Raw genomic sequence first — 24,444 nt, forward strand, 5'->3', positions numbered from 1 at the left:
CATAGAGACGAAAGCCGCTCGGCCTAGAGCGCCTCGCCGGCCGACCAGCCACGGATTCCCGCCCAGCCAAGCACAAAGATTAGGCTAATGAATCGGAAGGCTGTGGAAAACGGGAGGATCCGGATGGAGGAGAGGCCTATTCCGCCCAGTCTATGTTGACGAGTGCGTAAAACTCGGTTCCAAGGCGCTCTCTTGTAAACTACAACTCCCGGCCGGCTAAGGAAGCAGGAGTCAAGGGAGCGGAGCGTTGCCTTCTGGGAGCTGTAGTCCTCACCAGGTGACTGGGCGGCAAATAGGAATTGGGCTTAGACTTAGGGATTCGTGCCTGGCAAAGCTGTTGTAGCACCTCCAAGAACTCGTAAAGTAACAGAAACTTCTTTCGACAGCGTTGGCAACTTCTGTAACTTCCTTTAACTTCCTCCTTCATGAAACTCCTTTGTTACCTCTTATTTAAACTTACAGTAATTCCCCTATATACCAACCTTCAAGTGGCGAACTTTCAAAGATGCGAACGTGCATTCCATCAACGCCAGGCGTGAGTGAAATTGCAGCTTGCCCTCCCTCTCCTATTGCTGACGATCCTTCAGCTCTACCATCTCCCACCTCCTCTCCCTCCTCCAGTCAGTAACTCTTCTTGCCTGTTCACTTGATGCCAGCGCGTATATGCCAGCTGTTGTACTGTACTGCTGTACTTTTCAAGATACTGTACTATAAGGTTTCAAATGTTTTATTTTTTGCTTGTTTTTTATGTATTATTTGTGTGAAAGTATTATAAACCTATTACAGTACTCTATAGCCGATTTTGTTAGTTGGGTACCTGGGCTAACTTTGTTGGACTTAGGAACAAATTGGACTTACAAACATGTTCTCGGAACAGACCTCGTTCGTATGTAGGAGACTTACTGTATAGTTTATATTACATATTGTTCAGAAGTCTTGTGCCTGTGTCCTCATCGTCAGCATTATCATTATGTTTACCTAGCCAGACATGCTAACTGCACGATCTTCGCACAACGAAAGGGCTCCGAAAACATTAGACATATGAACAGGCATTTACTTCAACTGCTATGATCTCCACGTTCACTGAAGCATATTAATTAGCATAAGCGATGTTAGAAATAATTCTCTGGAAAATGAATGGTCTTCAAGATATGTGGATTAAAAATACTATGTAAGTACCTCAGTTCTTACAGGAACATGGGTACAAGATTCTGAGATGCCCAGCAGCCTACACCTTCTATGGCATGATCTTTCTCCAAAATGATTTTTTAAAGGTTTGGGTGGTCAATGTTATATACCATTGTCTTATCATTATATACATAGATATAGATATATAGTCTATTAACATTATTGGAATATTTTTCATTCCTTATTAGCATCACATTAATATCAGAAGGGGCTCACAGAAGGAGATCACAGTTTATATAGTCAGACATTTGATTAATCTCACTTTGGAACAGTGTTGGATCTTCCCTCTGCCTGGTATATGTGTGCTCACTGGTGCTGATCACCTCTTCCTGTAATTGGTACAGTTCTCACTTATGGAATTATTCAGTTCCATGCTGTGTATTTCTTATACGTACACTTAAACAAAAATTCATATGTGTACTTGAAATTAATTGTGAAAATTAAAAATATTCTATCAGACATTTCTTCTTTTGTTTTATAACTACTGCTCTGTACAGTTTATTTATCTCTTCCCATTTTGGAGTATCATGATAGTCTCAACTTACTTCAATTAACTATAATTATTCTCCTCTGGACACTCAAATTGTCCCAGTATGGTCCCTGTAAGCCTACTCCTTTAAATCTGCACAAGCTTTTTGAAGCATTTTTGATTTCCACGTTCCAGGTTCCAGGCCGATCTTCATTCTTCCCTGTCCTAGGCCATGGAATCAACTACACTTCAAGAAACTATGGTTCCTTCTGGGGGAGAATAGTATTAAACACACACACACACACACACACACACACACACACACACATCACAATTAGGGTGGTGGGTAAAATGCTTTGGGGCCAGTTTTGTGGCATTTCTGGTTCACATACATATCCTGCTGCTGAACCCCAGCTTTCCTGTAAATTTTCATTGCCTGTGAAGACTTTCTACTCCATTGCCATAAGCCTTGACTAGATTTTGATGCCCTTGTCCTAACGTGATCAGCCCAAAACCACCAGGGACAAACCTATAGTCAGACAGAGTCAGGATTATTGGCTCATTCCAGCGACAGAGACTGCACACCAGAATAACTGTGGGAAGTCTCAGGAAACAAAGGAAAAACAGAGTTATAGAATGTGGGCGAAGAATGGAGTTAGGTGAAATTTAAAAAGAAGTGATATTTTGCAACAAAAAGAATAAAATACCTAGGAATAAACCTACCTAAGGAGACAAAAGACCTGTATGCAGAAAACTATAAGACACTGATGAAAGAAATTAAAGGTGATACAAACAGATGGAGAGATACACCATGTTCTTGGATTGGAAGAATCAACATTGTGAAAATGACTATACTACCCAAAGCAATCTACAGATTCAATGCAATCCCTATCAAACTACCAACGGCACTTTTCACAGAACTAGAACAAAAAATTGCACAATTTGTATGGAAACACAAAAGACTCCGAATAGCCAAAGCAATCTTGAGAAAGAAAAACAGAGCTGAAGGAATCAGGCCCGCGGACTTCAGACTACACCACAATGCTACAGTAATCAAGACAGTACGGTACTGGCACAAAAACAGAAATATAGATCAATGGAACAGGATAGAAAGCCCAGAGATAAACCCAAACACATATGGTCACCTTACTTTTGATAAAGGAGGCAAGAATATACAATGGAGAAAAGACAGCCTCTTCAATAAGTGGTGCTGAGAAAACTGTACAGCTACATGTAAAAGAATGAAATTAGAACACTCCGTAACACCATACACAAAAATAAACTCAAAATGGATTAAAGACCTAAATGTAAGGCCAGACACTATAAAACTCTTAGAGGAAAACATAGGCAGAACACTCTGACATAAATCACAGCAAGATCCTTTTTTGACCCACCTCCTAGAGAAATGGAAATAAAAGCAAAAATGAACAAATGGGACCTAATGAAACTTTAAAACTTTTGCACAGCAAAGGAAACCATAAACAAGACAAAAAGACAACCCTCAGAATGGGAGAAAATATTTGCAAATGAAGCAACTGACAAAAGATTAATCTCCAAAATTTACAAGCAGCTCATGCAGCTCAATATCAAAAAAACAACCCAATCCAAAAATGGGCAGAAGACCTAAATAGACATTTCTCAAAAGAAGATGTACAGGGCTTCCCTGGTGGCACAGTGGTTGAGAGTCCGCCTGCCGATGCAGGGGACACGGGTTCGTGCCCCGGTCCGGGAGGATCCCACATGCCGCAGAGCGCCTGGGCCCGTGAGCCATGGCCGCCTGCGCCTCCAGAGCCTGTGCTCCACAGCGGGAGAGGCCACAACAGTGAGAGGCCCGCATACTGCAAAAAAAAAAAAGAAGATATACAGATTGCCAACAAACACATGAAAGGATGCCCAACATCACTAATCATTAGAGAAATGCAAATCAAAACTACATTGAGGTATCACCTCACACCAGCCAGAATGGCCATCATCAAAAAATCTACAAATGCTGGAGAGGGTGTGGAGAAAAGGGAACCCTCTTGCACTGTTGGTGGGAATGTAAATTGATACAGCCACTATGAAGAACAGTATGGAGGTTCCTTAAAAACCTAAAAATAGAACTACCATATGACCCAGCAATCCCACTACTGGGCATATACACTGAGAAAACCATAATTCAAAAAGTCATGTACCACAATGTTCATTGCAGCTCTATTTACAATAGCCAGGACATGGAAACAACCTAAGTGTCCATCAACAGATGAATGGATAAAGAAGATATGGCACATATATACAATGGAATATTACTCAGCCATAAAAAGAAATAAAACTGAGTTATTTGTAGTGAGGTGGATGGACCTAGAGTCTGTCATACAGAGTGAAGTAAGTCAGAAAGAGCAAAACAAATACCGTGTGCTAATACGTGTGCTAATAAATGGTTCTGAAGAACCTAGGGGCAGGACAGGAATAAAGACGCAGACGTAGAGAATGGACTTGAGGACATGGGGAGGGGGAAGCGTAAGCTGGGACGAAGTGAGAGAGTGAAATGGACATATATACACTACCAAATGTAAAATAGATAGCTAGTGGGAAGCAGCCACATAGCACAGGGAGATCAGCTCGGTGCTTTGTGACCACCTAGAAGGGTGGGGTAGGGAGGGCGGGAGGGAGACATAAGAGGGAGGAGATATGGGGATATGTGTATACGTATAGCTGATTCACTTTGTTATAAAGCAGAAACTAACACACCATTGTAAAGTAAGTATACTCCAATAAAGATGTTAAAAAAATAGTAAATAAATAAAAAGCAGCAATATTTTGATAGCTTCAAAGCAGGGCTGTGTGTGAAAAACTCAACATCAGATCTGGACTGCAGAACAGTCTCAGGATCCTGTTTCTTGGAAACTCTGAAGTTACTATAGATGTGGACTGCTGTATTCAGGAGCCCCTTAAATGAAGGCTTTGCACCTAGGTTGGAAACTGAGGCTGCTTCTTTGTGTCAAAGTGACTTAAATGCTTCAAGCAAGGAAGGAGTGTTTCATTCTTACTGATACAATTTCAACAGCAAGGTTCCTAGTAGCATACGATTTTAGAGAACAAAATTTTTCAGTGAAATAGAAAGCAGACACTCAGAAAAGGGGGTTGTTATTATACTTTACAACTGTAGCATATCCTTGAGAGGTATGTTATTTCCTGTTAACTCTGCAGCTGGGATTTCTGTGCTCGTTATCCCAGCCCAATGAACGGCCAAGCAGATATTTATAATATTCTTAGTTGAAGCTAATTTTTACTTTCTCATTTCTAATTATCCTAAGTCTTCGAGGGCGAATGTCAGTTGAATGTGTTTCTTTTACGTATGCCTAGTTTTCTAGACAAACCTTGGTTAGGGCAAGGAGCAGCCATCTCCAACATGTGAGCCATAAGCTCATTTGCCTGATGATGGAATAACCTTACAGCAGCCGTTACTATTTGCATTTGAGACCCCAGTGATATTCACTATCCATCTGAGACCATTTGAGACCCCAGTGATTGTCACTATCAAACTGCAGCGTTTGTCTCGATACCCTGCTCACTTCTATCTCTGCTCTGGTATCAGGGCTACCATAGTCTCAGTGAACTGTGCGAAAGGAAGCCCACTATGTCTCCATTAGTAACAAAGCATATAAAAGTGTGAACTTCATTCATTAAACAAGAAGACTGTGCAGGAAGCAAATACCAAAAGGCTTAAGGAGGCTGTAGTTCAACTATGGTAGCTGTACAATAGATTACTAAAAGTGGTAAGGTCTAAAGTACAGTAAACCATTAACCATAAAGAACTGTGTAGACAAATCTCCAACTGTAGACAGAGTGAGATTAAGCATATTATTCTCATTCTGCTATTAAGAAAACATCCAAAGCCAATTTGCTAGGTTATTATTTTAAAACAACTCTTTCCTATGGTATAAAATTACTAAAGAGAAGCCAGAAGAATTGTTGCATTTTAGAATTGAGAAAATTTGTTTAAAAATACAAAGAGACAAGGGCTTCCCTGGTGGCGCAGTGGTTGAGAGTCCGCCTGCCGATGCGGGGGACACGGGTTCGTGCCCCGGTTTGGGAAGATCCCACATGCCGCGGAGCGGCTGGGCCTGTGGGCCATGGCCGCTGAGCCTGCGCGTCTGGAGCCTGTGCTCGGCAGCGGGAGAGGCCACAGCAGTGAGAGGCCCGCGTACCGCAAAAAAAAAAAAAAAAAAAAAAAAAATACAAAGAGACAATGTACAATTCAGTGTCTGAACTAAAAGAGTTAAATATGAGTAAAAATCATCAGTATCTAAACATTTCTCATTTGAGCTTAACTCTCCCTTGCCTCTGCTTCCATTTTTAGTTACCATAATCCCGTTTCTCTTTTCCTGCCAGTCCCTGGTAAGTACTTTGTACTTAGTTGTACAATTTTCTGCTTCGCTGGCTGCAATCTTATTTCTACTCAAGCCAACTCTATTAACACAGCTTAGCAGCTGCCAACTCCAATCCTCATTCTCTTGGGTTTGTTCATCAGACATTTACTAAAAGTCCTAATGTGCCAGCATTATTCTAGGCACTAAGAGCTAGAAAACAGAAATCGGGGAAAACGAGGATGGGAATGCAGCAGAAATGAAACACTGGGGCTTCTCTCCTGGCTAACAATGACAAGGCACTTACCAGACAAATGCTTTACACGTGTTAACTAACTCATTTAATCCTCTCAACAAGCCAATGAGTTGGGAAATGTTATTACACCAGTTTTTATGATGAAACTGCAGCAGAGAGATATTAAATAACACAGCTAATAAGTAGTAGACCTAGACTTTACTTCCATAATCACAGAGATTCCTTTACGTCTTTTTCTACTCTTCTGACTGTTCCTCTGTCTTCTCTCTTCCTCCTCATTCCATCCCCATTCGTTGGGGATGATCCCCCAAATTATCTTTCTCCAGATCAAATTCCAGTCACCTCTGCTTTACTATCTTTGTCATTTCTTAAACTCAAAATTTCCAGTACTGAACACATTATCTTTTTTGACCAACCAGTTCCTCTTCTGAATTATCCTCTGTGTCCTAGAAACCCTAGGGTAGAGACTTTGATTTTCCCTTCCCTTCCCTGGAATGTTAGATTCCCTTCATTAAATCTCACATTTGCGCCTTCATGTCTTCCATTACTGCAATGCCCTAACTCTTGTAACAGCTTCCTCACCATCTCCCCAATTCCAGTATCTCCCTTCCACAATGGATCTTCTGTTCAAGAATCTGCCACAGTTTTCTAATATCCTACTACAGGAACGCAACACATTCCTCTGCCTGGCTTTCAGAGTCCTCCAAAATCTATACAACCCTGCTTATCCAACTTTATTTCCCACCACCTTCCCCATAGATGTTCTTACTTTGCCTCTCAGTTTTTCTCCCTCTTTTCCAAAAACTACTTTGCGACTGAACTACCACCTTGACTATTAGAATAATCACTCAACCAGTACTCTGCTTCCAGTTTGTCCTTTCTTTCATTCCTTTTCTTTTAAAATTCATTCATCCAACAAGGTACTATAACAATACCAGGGATATAAGAATGACTAAAACACAGTTCAAATCTCAAGAAATGCACAGTCTAACAGGGAGAATACAGATGGACACATATAGACCTTTTTACTTCAAGTGTTATAATAAGAATATGAATAAAATCCAATGAAAACCCAAAGGAAGAGCAATTAATTCTCTCAAAGGTGATGGGGAAAACCTTCATTGAAAAAGTAAAATCTGATCAACAGATTTCATGGGGACAAACAGATTTCCTGAGGGTGTCTGTGGAGTACATTCCAGGGGACAGAGTGACAAGCAAGCACAGAGAGGGATGGTATCAAAGACCGTAACACACTCGAAGAGTTTGGGCTCCATTTGCCTGTATGTGTAGTGTGTGCAGAGAGCCTGAGGGGGCAGAAAATGAAACTGGAAGATACATGGATATATATGAAAAGTCTTATAGAATATGGCAAGGAGTTTTTATCCCCCAGATAATGGAAAAGTGTCTTTTTAAACAAGGGAAGTGAAGGTTGTAGGGGAGGAAGCCAGGTGACCTGATCAAATTTGTGTGTTAGAAAAGTTACGCCGATGAATCAGGCAATAGGACTAAGTCCTAAACTACGGCAATAGCAGTGAGAATAGGGAGACACGGTTCCCAAAGGCAGATGAAGCCAAGTCAACAGGGCTTGGTGACTAGTTAAATGCAGGGGCTGTGTGAGGAAGACAATCCAGAAGTTTTTAATTTATGCTACTGAGTAGGTAGTGATGCCTTTGACCACAGAAGGAAATACAGAGAGAGAAACAAGTTCGGTAGAGGAAATGAGTTCGGCCTGTGACCTGCTGAAATGGGGGTAACCGACTGACACTGGGTCCAACATATGGTTGGAAATCTTTAGAGAGTGATGGGGCTTGGGTAGACAGTGGAGGTCTTGGGAGAAGATGAGTTTACCGTTTGATCTAGCTCCCCGTATTCTCATTCTGTTGTACTTACCAGATGACTTTCTGATATTTAGCTTTTCATATAGTATGTGGTATTCTTATGCACTTGGCAATTCTACTTTCAGTCCTAACCTGGTAACCCCAAATTGTGGCTTATCAGCCATCCTTTTCTGTGTTTAGGAATCTTGCAGAATCAAAGGAGGGTTGATTAGAACAGGTAAAATCAAATTCCTGAATTTTGCAAAGTTTAGTATTAGCTGTAACCACCCTCTTCAGGTACAGAGCCCTCCCAACCCCACGTCCACTCCACCCCCACCCCCAGGCCTTGCCTCAACAGCCAGCCAGCCCATCTTTAACTTCATTTTTAAACTACAGGTATGATAAACAACAAGGTCCTACTGTAGAGCACAGGGAACAATATTCAATATCCTGTGATAAACCATAATGGAAAAGAATATAAAAAAGGATGTAGATATATGGATAACTGAATCACTTTGCTGTACAGCAGAAATTAATACATTGTAAATCAACTATACTTCAGTAAAAAAATTAAACTACAGGTATGAAAATCATGACAACTTAGAAGTAGATCTGTTTGAAGTTTACCTTTATAGTGTCTGAGAAAAGTGGATTTTGAAGCATATCATATTATAAGTAACATTTAACCTACATAGAAAATAAATTATACAAACACCTTAGTAAGAGTCACCTAAGCCAAAAATATGTGCTAAATATAAATGACACCCCCTGCCCCCAGGCTTAACAGGCCCTCTGCTTGAGAGACTTCATTATCCATGCTTAGGTATTGGGAGTGTGTAAGGCAGCAACAAAACAACAGCTCTAAAATTTGGCTATCAGTAATTGACAGGGGCCCTAAACACAACCTATGGAGTTAGGCAAATAGGTCAAAGGAGTGAAGTAGGAGACCCGTAAGGCAGCAAGAATTAAAGAAGTACCTGCCCTACGAAAGGGCAAAGCTACTAGTTACAGGAATGCTGGCCGAGTGCTGCTAGATATGCCGATCTTTTCAAGGGGCCAGAATCCAGATTCCATGTAAAATTTCCAGATTTTAAAAAACATCATGTGGGACTTCCCTGGTGGTCCAGTGGGTAAGACTCCGCGCTCCCAATGCAGGGGGCCCAGGTTGGACCCCTGGTCAGGGAACTAGATCCTGCATGCATGCCGCAACTAAGAGTTCACATGCCCCCCACATGCCGCAACTAAGAAGTCCGCATGCTGCAACTAAAGATCCCTCATGCCACAACGAAGATCCTGCATGCCTCAACTAAGACTCAGTGCAGCCAAAATAAATTTTTAAAAATACATAATAAAAATAAATAAATACTTTTTAAAATAAAATTTAAAAAAATAAAAACATCATGTGGATCTTTGTTCCAACTGTTCCAAATTAGTGAGGTCTTATTACATATCAATTTAATCCATGGTGCATTTAATAGCTAATGAAGCGGAAAATATTGACTATGGTTTAAATTTTTAATTTTCAACATTAAATATGATTTTAGAAATAAACTTCTATCCCAGGTACAATAATCTTATATCAATATATAAAAAGTTATCTAAATAAATTTCTATCCCATGCATAACAATCTTATATATATTAATATCTAATCATCTTATATTAATATCTAATAATTTCAGTCTTAATGCTGCCAAACTTTTTCTTACAAGTCAAAGAGGAATGGACAGAGTTTTACTTTGCAATTTTAATAGAATGAAAAATGTATTACAGAAAACGATTTTTCATTTGTTGTAGCAGTTTGACAGTGCACATGGGTGAGAACCCAAAAACATTCATACCACCAATGAACGTGCCAGCCCCACAAAATTAGCTAATTTTCATGGATGCAAAAATACTTTTAAATATTTGCCATTGTTCACAATTTAGTGGTATCTACGTTAAAAGTGTGGTCTCTAACTAGGTTTCATCAATGGCTCTAGTTAAGTTCACCTTGATTTCACAGGTGGTCTTGGTATGGCCCCCGCGGAAACCAGCTACATAAATCTGGGGCCGGGGCACTTGGCTGCTGGCTTCCCTCATTGACTGTGTGCTAGCATCCTTTGAAGGGTACACCTGGGAACAATTTTCTCTTCTCATGTGACTAAGATCAGTCTGTACCGAGTGAGTAACTTTTCGACGCAAATTGGCCTAAGTAGAAAGAGAATACACAGGAATGAACATTTCTCTAAAGAACAAATAAAATACTGTCAGGTACCAGTTAGTATCGGCCTTTTTTTTTTCCATCTCAATCCACAAAGAAATTAGTCCTGCAACATAGCATGTTTCTGCAAAACATTAAAACACTGGAAAATTTAGAACATAACAGAAAATAAATACCCTTGGCTGAGAAGCAGGAAAATAGATTAAATAATGAAAATGGACCCAAAGAGAGAACACACAGATTCAAACCTACAGTGAGCTCAATTCTTTGTTAATATAATAATATAATAATTCATTCATTATTATACTTTGAGAGTCATATAACTTGGATTTTCCCACCATTCTTGGCTTATTTTTTTAAAAGACAACAATTTAAGATTTCCATTGTCTTACCTAAATGGGCTTCACCCAAAACTTCTAATATAAAAAGCTCTGATGTTTCCAGATAATACTTTACATTTTTCTACATTATGCTTACTCCTTTTATGGATTACAACTAAACATGAGATTAAACAGTTTGCTCAGGCTGGGAAGCAAGGAGGAGTTTATAAAAAAAGAGAATAAGAGTTTTATTGAAGTTGTGGTAAAATCCAAGGAAAAAACTCAGAAGGGATTACAGCATGTGAGTTAAGAAGGAGAGACCTGGAATTAGAGGAAACATTTCAGCGTTTGAGACACTGCAGGTGACTGAGAACCAAAACTACTTCTCCCACACACAGCTTATCGTCTACATTAACAGGACTTTGCTATTCCTTTGTCTTCACTAGCATAATTTTATTATTCCAAGAGACTCTTGCCAAAGCAAATAACTTGATTGTTCATTACAGAACATGATGCATGTTCTGAAAGATGCATGACTCTTCAGTGGTAAGCATTAACACACAGAAGAAGCCCTAAGACTCTGCATCCCTTGCCTGAAGATTCACCTTGCTATTCCCATCAACCCTGGACTGCTTTTTCATAATCTTTACAACCCAATTCAGGCCCCCAACACATCCCCTGACTGAGCCCAGGCATCAAAAGACCTGCCTTCAACCAAACTTCAAAGTCTCAATAAATCCTGACCTTGCTGTTCCCCCTTTGAGACATTGCAAAGCTCTGCTGAAGGGGTGGTTTCCGTTACAGCTCTAAGCCATATACTCAGCTTTGTCTTATCAACAGGTCATGTTGGTAATACATGGGGAGCTGGCATTCAACATGCTGCAATTCTAGGGGATAATTCCATCTAAGGTGGGAAGAAGAATGAAGTCGAGGAGTGAGAAGACAGGGGGGGTCCAGTCAGTATGAGGTTCAGCCCCATTGAACACCGCATTCTCTTAACATTTCCAGGCCAGAGCTAATCTGCCACCTATACCTCCCATATCCTGTCCAACCATCACTCCTCTCTTCTCCTTTGTCTATGTGTATCTCAAGACCAACTTAAAATGTCACCTAAGTCAATGGAGTAGAATTTTTATTTCACTTCTGTTATACCACTTACCAAGAGATACTAAAATATTTTTAGTGTATCAATGCCACTTGCTAGACTATTAGTTCCTGAAGAACAAGGTGGTAGGATATATATACGTTACCCAGTATACATCTGATGAGCTCAAGTGAGTTTAGTATTGATAGATAACAGAAAAGAATGCAGGGAATGGGAGCTTCATGAACTACAGAAGAGTAAATGGTAAGAATGCTAATGGAACAATGATCCGGAACAGGGGTCCCCAACCCCTGGGCCGAGGACCAGTACCGGTCCGCAGCCTGTTAGGACCCGGGCCGCACAGCAGGAGGTGAGCGGCAGGCGAGCGAACGAAGCTTCATCTGCTGCCCCCCATCGCCCCCATCGCTCCCCATCGCCCCCCATCGTCCCCTATCCCTCCCCATCGCCCCCATCGCTCCCCATCGTCCCCATCGCTCCCCATCGCCCCCATCGCTCCCCATTGCCCCCATCTCCCCCATCGCCCCCGTCGCTCCCCATCCCTCCCCATCGCCCCCATCGCTCCCCATCGCTCCCATCACCGCCTGAGCCATCCCCCACGTCCCCCGTGGAAAAACTGTCTTCCACGAAACTGGTCCCTGGTGCCAAAAAGGTTGGGGACCGCTGATCTGGAAAATATTCCAGGAAGCTGAACCTTCCTCATCTTGAGAAATCAGGGGACTGAAAAGCTGCCACCAGAGAGGGTGGCAAGGGAAATAATGTGGTTAGTGAAAAGAGAGACTGAATATACAAACGGACCTAGGCTGGACCTTATATGATAACAGAACTCGAACCCAAACCTCTGCAGCAACCAGTCTTGGAAGCCAAACCACAACCTCGGTAGCTGTAGCAATCAGCTCAGAAGAGCAGAACAGCCCTTTTTTTTTTTTTTTCCTGCTGTCTCCCCTTCCATCTCTGGACCAACTAGAGAAAGCCAAATATGCTCACTAAACCAATCACAAAAGATACCCCCCCCCCCCGCCCATTGCCCGCTGCTAGTTAGCCCGCCTCCAGTTTCCCCTGTCAACATCCTCCAATCAGAGGAATACCTGAAGCCTTCCCCTTTTTCACTATAAAACTTTCTCACTCCTCTCCCCAACTTTGAGTCTCCGCCAAACACAAGTGATGGTGACTGGCTCCCTTGATATAGCAAGCTTCGAATAAATAGCCTCCATTCTCATTTGAGTAGTCTTCCTTTATTTCCACACCTGATTTCCGTTAAAGAGCTGGATAAAATACACTGAGAAAAGGCTACAGTTATAAAAAGAGTTTGGTCCTTCACACTATAAATATTTGTTGTTTAAAATGACCAGATACTATCAAAAGGAAGAGTGGGGGGAATTCCACTGAGTCAGATAGGGATGAGAGTTTCAAAGAAGGCTTCAAGGGTAGGTACCTACTGTGATTAAGATGACTGCGAATCAGAAGGACAAGTGAGACGTCTGGAGAGAACAAGTTGACAATAAGAGGGGACTGTATCTGTGCTATAACAGCAGTAACATTCTGCTCCTCAAAAAAAAGTCGAAGAAAGAGAAGGGTATGCTTTAAATACTAGCACCTTATAGGTTAGCACAATTAATTAAAACTATTCTATACATCAGTAGAGAGACAGAGTAGAGATTGAGAAAAGGAGATAGAGAGAAAGATAGCAACTATCATTGTTCTAGTTACTGGCTGATATAATTTGAGAGCAGTTTCATGCTTCTGTATTTCTATATATGCTTAAAACTAGAAGATAGGGACTTCCCTGGTGGCGCAGTGGTTAAGAATCCACCTGCCAATTCAGGGGACACGGGTTCGATCCCTGGTCCGGAAAGATTCCTACATGTCTCGGAGCAACTAAGCCCGTGCACCACAACTACTGAGCCCACGTGCCACAACTACTGAGTCCGTGTGCCCCAACTACTGAAGCCCGCATGCGTAGAGACCGTGCTCCGCAACAGGAGAAGCCACCACAATGAGAAGCCCTCGCACTGTAACAAAGAGTGGGCCCCGCCCGCTGCAACTAGAGAAAGCCCACGTGCAGCAACAAAGACCAAATGCAGCCAAAAATAAATAAATAAACTAATTTAAAAAAAAAAACCTAGAAGATAATCTTACAATGTAAAGCTGGAAAATTATAAATTATACTAATTATTTTTATTTTAGCAAAAAAAACTGTGTACAACTCACTATTTTATATAAATAATTTAGCTTACCAAATCTGAGTAACAACATATTAAAATTCCCCAACCTATAAATAATTTTAGAAAATATTGTTACAAACCAATTTTATAGCTTTTCTTCTTAATTCCCATTCATTCCACTCATACGATCTCACAATTGTTGGTGGCAATAAATGTGTATCCGTCTGTGTGCTACTGTCACACTTTGCAATTGGTTTTATATAATGTTTGTCAACCTCTTTCATCTAAAGAAGTGGAGTTTTGTAATTAATATTTGTAAAAAATAAACATTATTTACAGATAACTAAAATATTTAGCTAAAACTGACAAAATATTGGGAAAACAACATGAAACATACTTGTAAATACCAGCAAAATTAAAAAAAGTTCATAATTAGCGAGCCAAATGTAATTACTTTCCCAGGCATTATGAATTTGTGCCTGATTTTTTGAACTTAATGTAAGAGGTGTATTTTGGAAGGAGAAAACCTAACATCACTCATCCCAAGTCAAATGTCCCTCTCCAATTTTCACAGTGGGGAGCATAAGTGAATACCTTATTGGAAATGGATAGAAGTTTAGAATAGCTATTAAAGATTAGGTATACATCACATTTGTTTAAAGTATCAGAACATCTTTAGAAGATATCTTAAACTCAAGCTCTGCGTACATAGCAGATTATTATCTATTTTAGTGGAATATATTCATCTTTCTGCCAAAGCACCCAGAAGCTCACTATTAAAATATTAAGTATTCAGTGATTCCAGGCGAAACAAGTTATGATTATGTTGGAAATGAAGTTGCTAGAGCGGGTGGCAGAGGTTTAAAAAACTCAAGTCCTAGTAAAGAGGAGGCGGAAGAGATGAACTTCTTTCCCCAAATCAAGAAACAGATGATTACAGAACGCCTACCATTGAGCGTAAGATATAATTTTTGCCTTCAAAATGATCTTATGATATACTTAGGTAGGTAAAAAGATGCTGAAAAGATAATTTACAATATTATGCAAGTAAATGGCAAGAAAAAATAATGAATACAGCATTGAAATATGAAGAAAGAATACTCACTTCCATAGGTATTAAAGGTCAGTGAAGGATTAATTACACAGGATTAAGTACACAGAAAGGGAAAAACAAGACCAGATATGTAGAGGAAAACTGTTCTTTAATAGACAAGTATCTACACACAGCACACCTTCCTGGTTATCTGCTTCTAGCCTTTCATTGTCTTTGTGCTATCTTAAAAGGGCAGCTGGAGCATCACATCAACAGACTGGCAGTGTGGTATGAGAACAAGAGTGCCAACAGCTGCCCCCTCCTGACCTAGTTGTCCTTGGCTGGATGTCAGTCTTCTTGCCCAAGTGTTCAGACCATCCTCTGTTCCTCACTGTCACCAGCCCCATCGTCCTCTTACCAGTCACTGCTGGGATCCCTGCCAACCTGGTCAGTCGTATCCACACCCACCTGCTTCACTGTCAAAATGTTGATAAATATAACAAACACAAACCATTTATAAACCATGTATTGCGGGGTTTTAGTTTAGTGAGTTTAAAAGAGGTAAATTAAACAAGAGAGGATGACAGAAAGAGCAATTAAAATGTGAACAGTACAAATGAGAGACAAAGAGGAAGAAAACAAGGATACACAGTGGTAGAATGTGAGCCCCGTGCAGGCAGGGATTGCTACCTGCTTTGTTCACTGTGCCCAGAATCATGCCTGGTGCACAGCAAGCGGCTCTGTAAGTGTCTGCTGAATGAATTAAGGAATCGGCACACACACACACACAGAAACACACGTTCAGATCCATTTTGTGGCCTTTCAGACTACTGCAATTTAAACCTGTTAAATTATTTTACGGTTCTGAGCCGAAGTTACCACCTATGTTATCTGTGCTAAGCTCCTTCCATTTTAGATAAGGAAATACTGTAGTTCCAATTATTTATCTAAATGTAGTCTTGCTCTCTCAGATTTTTCCAGTCTAATTCATCAATTTAACTCCTTGTCCTGTTTTCATTTATTCTTTGTGGATTTCCTTAGTTTCCATCTTCAGATGTGAACCCCTTTCAGATAACCTGTAAAGGCCCTCATTCTGACCCTGTCTCTTGCCTGGACTTGGGGGACCATTCTACAGCAAAACGTAACTTTTTTTATTAACTACACTTTTAAATGTCATGAATTCTTAAAATGCCAACCCTGCTTACCTGAGAATTTGGAATAAGGGTTTCAAACTGTTGATGAAGTTCCAGTAGCTGAATCAATTCTGCATTTTTTTTGGCTTTTTCTCTAATTTTATCAATGTAATTTTCAGGATTTTCTGCAAATGAATATGCAGCATCTCTGGTATTGAAAGTGTAATACTTTTCTTTATGTTTCAAAATTCCAATTGCTGGATTTCCTGAAAATTAAGAAAAGGAATTGAATTCGATATGAAATACTGAGACTTCCCTGGTGGCGCAGTGGATAAGACTCTGTGCTCCCAATGCAGGGGGCCTGGGTTTGGTCCCTGGTTGGGGAACTAGATCCCGCATGCATGCCACAACTAAGAGTTTGCATGCCAAAACTAAGGAGCCCTGGAGCCGCAACTAAGGAGCCCACCTGCTGCAACTAAGACCTGATGCAACCAAATAAATAAATATATTGTTAAAAAAAGATATGAAATACTGATTCTATGTTTATAATACATTCATAGAACCACTCCCTATACACTCTATTTTTAACATATCACTTATGTCTTTATTAGCTAAAATGTTACAACTAGCAATTTTAAGTTATATTTTGTTAAATTATATTTTACATAAAATTCAAATGATATTTATTTTATACATTTTTAATTATTTTATTTTATTTTATTTTTTGGCCACACCATGCAGCATGCAGGATCTTAGTTCCCCGACCAGGGATCAAACCTGTGCCCCCTGCACTGGGAGCATGGAATCTTAACCACTGGACCACCAGGAAATCCCATATTTTTAAATTTTAAATTATGATTTTGTCTAAAAATATTTCACTATCCAGATATAAGTTGTTTAAAAATCTTTTATGAGAAGCCACTTAATCATCTAGCAGGTTTTTCAAATCTCCTTAAACTAAACTAACTACTAGAAGCACAGTTTTTAAAATAATTCTGTAAGAACTACAAAAATGAAACATCTGTTCCAAAATGTACATTTGCATGTTAGAAAGTATCTCCCACTATGAAAAGATACTACATAAAATATGGGTTATAAGTATCCACAGTTTGTGGGAATTATATAGGAAACGGTAACACCGTCTTATTTATTTATTCTTTCACTTATTCAACGAATATTTACTGACCCTGTTCTTGGCACTGAGGATACAGAGAAAAGAAATGAATCAATATACCATAGCCCAGAGAGTGATCAGTGCTACAGAAAACAAGTGAGCAAAGCAGGTTAAACACATAGTAAAAGGAAGAAGGGCGAGATTGACATTTTAAGTTGGGTGATCAGAGAAGGCTGAGTAAGATGAGGGAGCAAGATATGTAGCTGTGGGGGAATAGAGCTGTCCAAGTAGAGGGAATAGCAAGTGCAAAAGATTCGAGGTGAAAATGAGCTCGGAATGTTCGAGAACAGCAAGAAGGCCAGTGGGGCTAGAGCAGTGCACAAGGGAACGAGAGGTGAGCAGTAAAGTCAGTGATGTCATCTGAAAAGGACCCTGCCTGGTAAGCCCAGCATTACCTGGGGACTCAAGCCCTGTGGCCTGCAGTTCCGAGGAAGGAGGGACTCTCACGGGATTCCTCCGAGGCAGTGCAGGTGGCTGGTGCCCAGGAAATATTGTAGCACGTAGAAATAAAGTCTCCAGGCTAGCTGATTCTGAGAGGATTCTAAACGCAAAGCCCCTCAAGCCCTTCTACTTTTTTTCTCTTTCTCCCCCTTTCTTAGAATCATAGTTGGTAGGAGCTGGAAGGGACCAAACAGACCTCCTAGTTGGTCCTTCTTTTCCTGACGTGGAAGCTGAGGTCCACAAAAGACAAGAGATTTGCTGAAAGTTACTCTGTTTACTAATGAAACAACGGGGACTAGAACCCAGGCTCTCCCAGGACTTCCCTGGTGGTCCAGCAGTTCAGACTCCGCACTCCCAGTGCAGGGCGCCCGGGTTCATCCGTGGCCAGGGAACTAGATCCTACATGTGTGCTGCAACTAAGAGTTCGCATGCGCAACTAAGAAGCCCACATGCCACAACGAAAAAAAAAAAGATTCCTCATGCCGCAACTAAGACCCAGCACAGCCAAAAATAAACAATAAATAATATTAAAAAAGAAAAATAAACCAGGCTCTCCCAATCTTGGCCCATAGCTTTTCCAACCACATCATGCTACCTCTGTGTCACCCCACATCCATGTTTCTGTGTTTGTGTCTCTCATGACTCCCTTCCCTTCTTATTTATGGAGGCAGAGAGAGAGAGATTTGGGGTGGGGGGGAGCGAAGGGAAGGAAAAAAAAGAGAAGGGGAGAAAGAAATCATCTCCATTCTATTGCTTTTTACTTCTTCACAGCTCATGATTGTTTTCTCCTGTCAGTGACCCTCACAGGACCTCAGAATACTATTCTCTCAGTTCTCCCAAGGTAAACCTTTTATTACTCGCATAATGAAAAAATCTCTACCATAAAAAAAAAAAACGAGTCAATGTGTATGTTCTCTAGCCTGTATACACACAATCCCAATAATTCTTTGTAATAATTCTATTGCCAATTCACATGGTACTTTTTGGATAATAATTTATTTCATCTCAATTTCTGATTTACTCTTTAGAGAAGTTCTAGTAATATATACATCATAAAGAAATTGTACTTGATAAAATACTGGCCATGTCCTTATACAGAAATCCTGATCTATGTTAACGGAATATAACCATAAAGTGACAAAGAATATTGTTTAATAAACATATCAGTCAAACTGTTGCGCTTTCAAGTAATCACTTTGGAAGATGATCTATTTTAGGAATGCCACATAACACTTCTGAAATCCTTCATCGACATATGAGTCATCCCCCTTTTATGATGTTGTAGCATCCATATTTCATTATATACACATTCCATCACTTATCGCTTGTATTGTAATTTCTTGTTTATGTCAGTCTATCGGGTTATGCTGCGAGCACTTCAAAGATAAATACTGCATTTAGGTCATCTTTGTAGCTCCTTTCCTAGTTCACCATTAGAGTCCATAAAATTTTACAAAGTGAGTGAGTGAGTGAGAATGAGGACACATCATTTAAAGAAAAAATTGGAGAAGGGAGGACAGTATTATTTCCAATGATATACCTGGAAGAAGAAGACCATCTGTTGTAGCAAATGTGTAAGCACAAAATCCTCGATACTGAATCAACAATTTATCAAAATTGGCTGTTGTTTCTGGGAAAAGCCATTCTAGTTTTCTGAAATCCGCCAGATTTACTCTCTCTTCTAAAATGAAAAGGAGCACAAGAAAAACCATATTCAGTGGGAAGAGTAAACCACCCAGGAAACGAGCAGAAGAGACCGGCTACTATGTGACTAAAACAGAGATGAATTAACTTCGTTCAAGACAGTGTAGCTCTTAATAATAGGCAAGGTGGCAAAATACTTTGAATATGATGCTGATATACCAGGACTGTCAGTTCTTTAAACAACTGAGAATGTTCTGAGCAGAAAGAGTCAAGGAAACATCTCTTAGTAACTTAGTAATTTTGGTAACAGAGGATATACTTTTCTATTCTTCACACTTCTAAAAAGTCTTCCTAGTTTTGCCGATTTTTTTTACGCAAATAAAAACGCGAATTAATAAAACATTGATCCCCGAGGTTCTTACTTTTGGAGTGCTACCTACACTTCTGTTTCTGGCTCTGTAGCCAAACAGCAGACACTACAAGTGACCCCGTGGCTACAGCTGGAAGTAAATGCATACTTTGGAGAAAACAGACCTTCTTCACTCTTTTTTCCTGATATGCCTGAACGCCTCAAACGGTGATGAGATGTGGTGAGGATAGCTAGTGGGAAGCAGCCGCATAGCACAGGGAGATCAGCTCGGTGCTTTGTGACCGCCTGGAGGGGTGGGATAGGGAGGGTGGGAGGGAGGGAGACGCAAGAGGGAAGAGATATGGGAACATATGTATAACTGATTCACTTTGTTATAAGCAGAAACAAACACACCATTGTAAAGCAATTGTAAAAAAAAAAAAATTGTAAAAAAAAAAAAAAAACACACCATTGTAAAGCAATTGTAAAAAAAAAAAAAAAGATGTAAAAAAAAAAAAAAAAAGAACATTGGGTCTCCCAATTCCCTGGAGCAGTAACTTGATAAACTGTGTTCTAGTGAATAAAACCGTTTGACCTACAGTAGGAAATGGCACGTCTTGCCAATATAGTTGAGTTTAATACCTACTGCTGAAGTGACTTTAATTTTTCAGTTTCATTTAGTATTTGCACAGATATGCTGTTTTAACAAAATGAAAAAAGTAGGAAAAACTAACTGGAAGGATGTTTTTGAGTCTCTCTGATTTCATTTTCAGATTTTATGTATTCTAATAATTTAAGAATGCAAATTACCGCTACGTTTTTTTTTCACATCTTTATTGGGGTATAATTGCTTTACTAAGTTGTGTTTGTTTCTGCTGTACAACAAATTGAATCAGCTATATGTATACATATATCCCCATATCCTCGCCCTCTTGCATCTCCCTCCCACCCTCCCTGTCCCACCCCTCTAGGTGGTCACAGAGCACTGAGCTGATCTCCCTGTGCTATGCAGCTGCTTCCCACTAGCTATCTATTTTACATTTGGTAGTGTATATATGTCCATGCCATTCTCTCACTTCGTCCCAGCTTCCCCCTCCCCCTCCCCCCACCCCCATGTCCTCAAGGCCGTTCTCTACATCTGCATCTTTATTCCTTCCCTGCCACTGGGTTATTTTTTGCCTTTACACAACCAGAATGTGAAAAGGAAATTTGGAGAGTCAATGATCTAATTTCACTTTCTGGATAAACTTTATTTTTAGGCAACAATTCAAATTCCAGACTCTATTTTGACATTTCTCATGAATTTTGAGTTGTCTTTAATAAGACAGCAGGGACTAAACAAGTAAAAGGAAGTTTACTGATAAAAACAGCCTTTCTATAAGAATCAATGCATCTCTTAAAGGCCCTAAAATAAGCTCAATTTTATAGGGATAACATTTATTGATTTATAAATTTCAACCTGAATCCGGGGTACATATATGGCAAATAGCATTCCAAAGAAATGGAGCTTTGTTTGCAACAAATATAGCAAGGATTAATATCCTTTTCTACTACAAACCGATAATAAAATCACTAAGACTACAATAGAAGCCTATAAGCACAGGAAATCATTGTTAACCAAAACACTAACAATAACACTAGGAATGGTTATTGCTGGATAGCAAACTCTTCAGTTTATATATTTTCTGTTTTCCATATTCTCTATAATGAACATTAGCAGTCTTACAATCAAGAAAGATATTCAAAACTTTATCAGAAAGATACACCTGAAAATTTTAAAACAAAAGAGTGAGTTTATTCTAGAGGTAATTTTAAGAGGAAGAGGAAATAATGCATGATTTCTGTTACCAATGTGCTCTTTCATTCTACACGCATCAGTTTTCACAGTCACTCCATCAAGAAGAGCTTGCATCACTTTCTCAGGAAAGAGCAGTTCATGAGTCCCCAGAAATGGCTCAAGATGAGTAGACAAATTACTGAGGATGCTAATCAAAACAGCTTCATCCTGAAAGCTAGTCCACAGATTGGAAAGGGCAATGAAGATGGGCTGAGGAAGAGACAAAAATTTTCAAAATGTCACTGTTTAATAAAATTACAAATCACTCTACTCTTAAAAATAAGTACAAATTTTTGTTTGTAAAGAGATTAATTCTCCCGTAAGACAAGTAAAAGTCTCATGAAATTAGATGACAGAATCTCAGTAGAAATTGGACTCATAAATTATGAGAAAATAAACTTGTATATCAAAGCATTTTATTTTGGTATGATTGCCAGTAATAGTTTACTCAAAAAAGCCAAATACACATGATCACCTAAAAAACATTCATGGACGCTTCACCTCAAAAGGTCTAGGGGAAAACAGCTTCCTTTTTTAAAAAAAGCTAAATATGACTCATTATAATTAGGTTTATCTGGCTCAGTTACAATTCAAAAGAACTTGGAAAGTCTAGGGATACATCTTGGGCCATTTCTTTTTTTTTTTTTTTTTGGGGGGCCATTTCTTGTGAGCTTATAAGTTAAAGATTTTGTGTCAGTGACATAAAGTATTTTTTATTCATATTAAAGGTCACTGACTTACACAACAAATAAAAAATTAATCAGGCCCTGGCCCTACTTATAAGTGAAACAACTTAGCCTTTTGTTTCCAGGCTTTTAAAGTCAAATGTTGGGAATGATTACAGAAAATGATCAGAGACTCAAAATGCTCTATAAAATACTGCACGTACATCTTGTACTTCTTTGGGGCTCCCAGATTTGCCCATAGGGTGGTACAGATAATCAGAAAGTCAGAATAAGTGCAGGCCTGGTAAACAAAGTGATTTTATCTGTCTTTTCAGAAAGGTCACAAGTTACATCACCTCTGTGCTGAAGGCAATTTCTTAACCAGCTACTGTAAAAACGTTTTCAACACTGCACTATGGATTATTTTTGCTGCCACAGATAATACTGTTATTATGGTTATTATAATATATATCTGCACTCCGCTGAGTAGCAATGGCCTACCAAGGGAATCCAACTTATAACATCCTGGTTATATGATTATTACTACAAAATAACCAAAAACAACAGGATCACCTCATATAAAGCTAATATTATATTTTTAGTAATTAAATAAAATTAAAATTACTTCTGATCCAACTTTATAGGACTTAAAAGTACATTCACTTTTAAACAAGGTCAAAGTGGATGACAAATGCTTACAAAGACTTGTGATGTTGGGACAGCCGTCTTTGATTTTACAGTAAATTGTAATTGTTCCAGTTGGGCTCCTAACTGCTTTATCATCATTTCCACTTCTTGAGCACAAGTAATTATATCCGACTGTGAAGACAACATAATTGGCATTCATTATTTTTATAATTTTACTACAAACATTATGTATGTTTTAAGCCCTACCTGCTCCCCACATCTCCTGAAAGTAAGCTCAGTAAGAGCAAGGATTCTGCTCTCCATGGTATCCCCAACACGAAGAACAGAACTGGCACGTGGATGGCACTCCAGAAACATTTGTTGAATGGATGAATCTTTTGAAATACAATGGCTATAATTTTTCTCAAATGTATACAGGTATTCTTCGATATTCAGTATAATTGCATTCCCGAGCAGTGGATCCTCTAACACAGTTTTCTAGAACTGTTATTTTCCCATTCCTCAAAGATAAAATTCATGAGGTATTCCTTTGAAAACTACTTTGATACCCAGATTTTTAAAAATTGCTTTCAAGAATGCAGAAAATGTGAAAAATCACAGCATTGAAAGAAAAACAATATATTTCTCATACAACCATAGCAATCTGAAAATAAGGTGCTAAATGCTGAATCTGAAATAATTACTAACATTTATTCTTATTATGTGCTAAGCACCATATTAAATACTTGCTAAGTACAAAAAGAGGTAAGTACAAATAAGAAAACCAAGGTACAGAAAGGTAAGTAAATTGCCCAAGAATACACAGCTAATGAGGGGCAGAATCATGGTTCTACACCAGATCGTCTGAGCCCAGGGCTCTTATCCTAAGATGTGACCAGAAATGGCAGTGGTATGGGGTTATTAGCACAGTGTTAAAGAGTAACAATTACGTGAAGAGAAAAAAACTGCATTTGAATTCTCAGATATCTGTAACCTAACTATATGTTTTACTAGACTATTTTTAAATGACAAAAAATTATTACTTCATAAGAAATATCAAATATCATCATTGTATTTCAACTAATGAATTTTTTTATTCACAATGTAATGTGCATCCTGTTTCAATTTTACTCATACTACTCTAAGCATCTCCCTTCCTCTTGCCTCATTCTCCCATTATTTCTTTAAAATAAAATTTATAATAATAATTTACATATTGTTTATCCTATCTAATAAGTCTCTTCTCTGCCCCTCAGAGTTTTTCCCCTTGATTGCTAGTTTTCTTTTAGGAATCAAATATGAAAATGCAGTCCTTAAAGTCTTTAGATTTGTACACAATCAACAAGAAACAGAAATAATTCTGCATATGTTCTCCAAAGTAAAAGTTACATTCAATACATAACACTTCTTTCAAAACTATAAGTAAAGATACTCCAGACCTACTCCCCTAAGCTATGCTTGCAGGCTCCATTCACAGATTAGACACACAGAACTTCTTGATTTTTCCTGATAGTGTCCTAGAACAATCCCGGTTTACATTTTACCAAAAAGAACTTTCCAACTAAAAATTCTACATGGACATTTTTCCAAAGAAGACATACAGAAGAAGGCCAACACGTACACAAAAAATTGCTCAACATCTCTAATCATCAGGAAAATGAAAATCAAAACCAC

At 39.2% G+C, this 24,444-nt stretch overlaps 1 protein-coding gene across 1 annotated transcript in view; it reads right to left on the reverse strand.

The window, feature by feature from the left end:
• Positions 1-9,944: 9,944 nt before the first annotated feature.
• Positions 9,945-24,444, reverse strand: part of CFAP206 (cilia and flagella associated protein 206) — a 29,651-nt gene continuing 15,151 nt past the window's right edge. Inside the window, exons 7-12 of the mRNA XM_082855577.1 lie at positions 22,843-22,962; positions 21,490-21,688; positions 19,189-19,329; positions 16,106-16,299; positions 14,008-14,151; positions 9,945-10,267 (exon numbers count right to left, since the gene is read on the reverse strand). Coding sequence (XP_082711703.1) covers positions 10,037-10,267; positions 14,008-14,151; positions 16,106-16,299; positions 19,189-19,329; positions 21,490-21,688; positions 22,843-22,962 — 1,029 coding nt within the window. The 3' untranslated portion in view covers positions 9,945-10,036. The remainder of the gene's footprint in view (positions 10,268-14,007; positions 14,152-16,105; positions 16,300-19,188; positions 19,330-21,489; positions 21,689-22,842; positions 22,963-24,444) is intronic.

This window comes from Leucopleurus acutus (assembly GCF_964270905.1).
Source record: "Leucopleurus acutus genome assembly, chromosome: 15".
Taxonomy (NCBI): domain Eukaryota; kingdom Metazoa; phylum Chordata; class Mammalia; order Artiodactyla; family Delphinidae; genus Leucopleurus; species Leucopleurus acutus.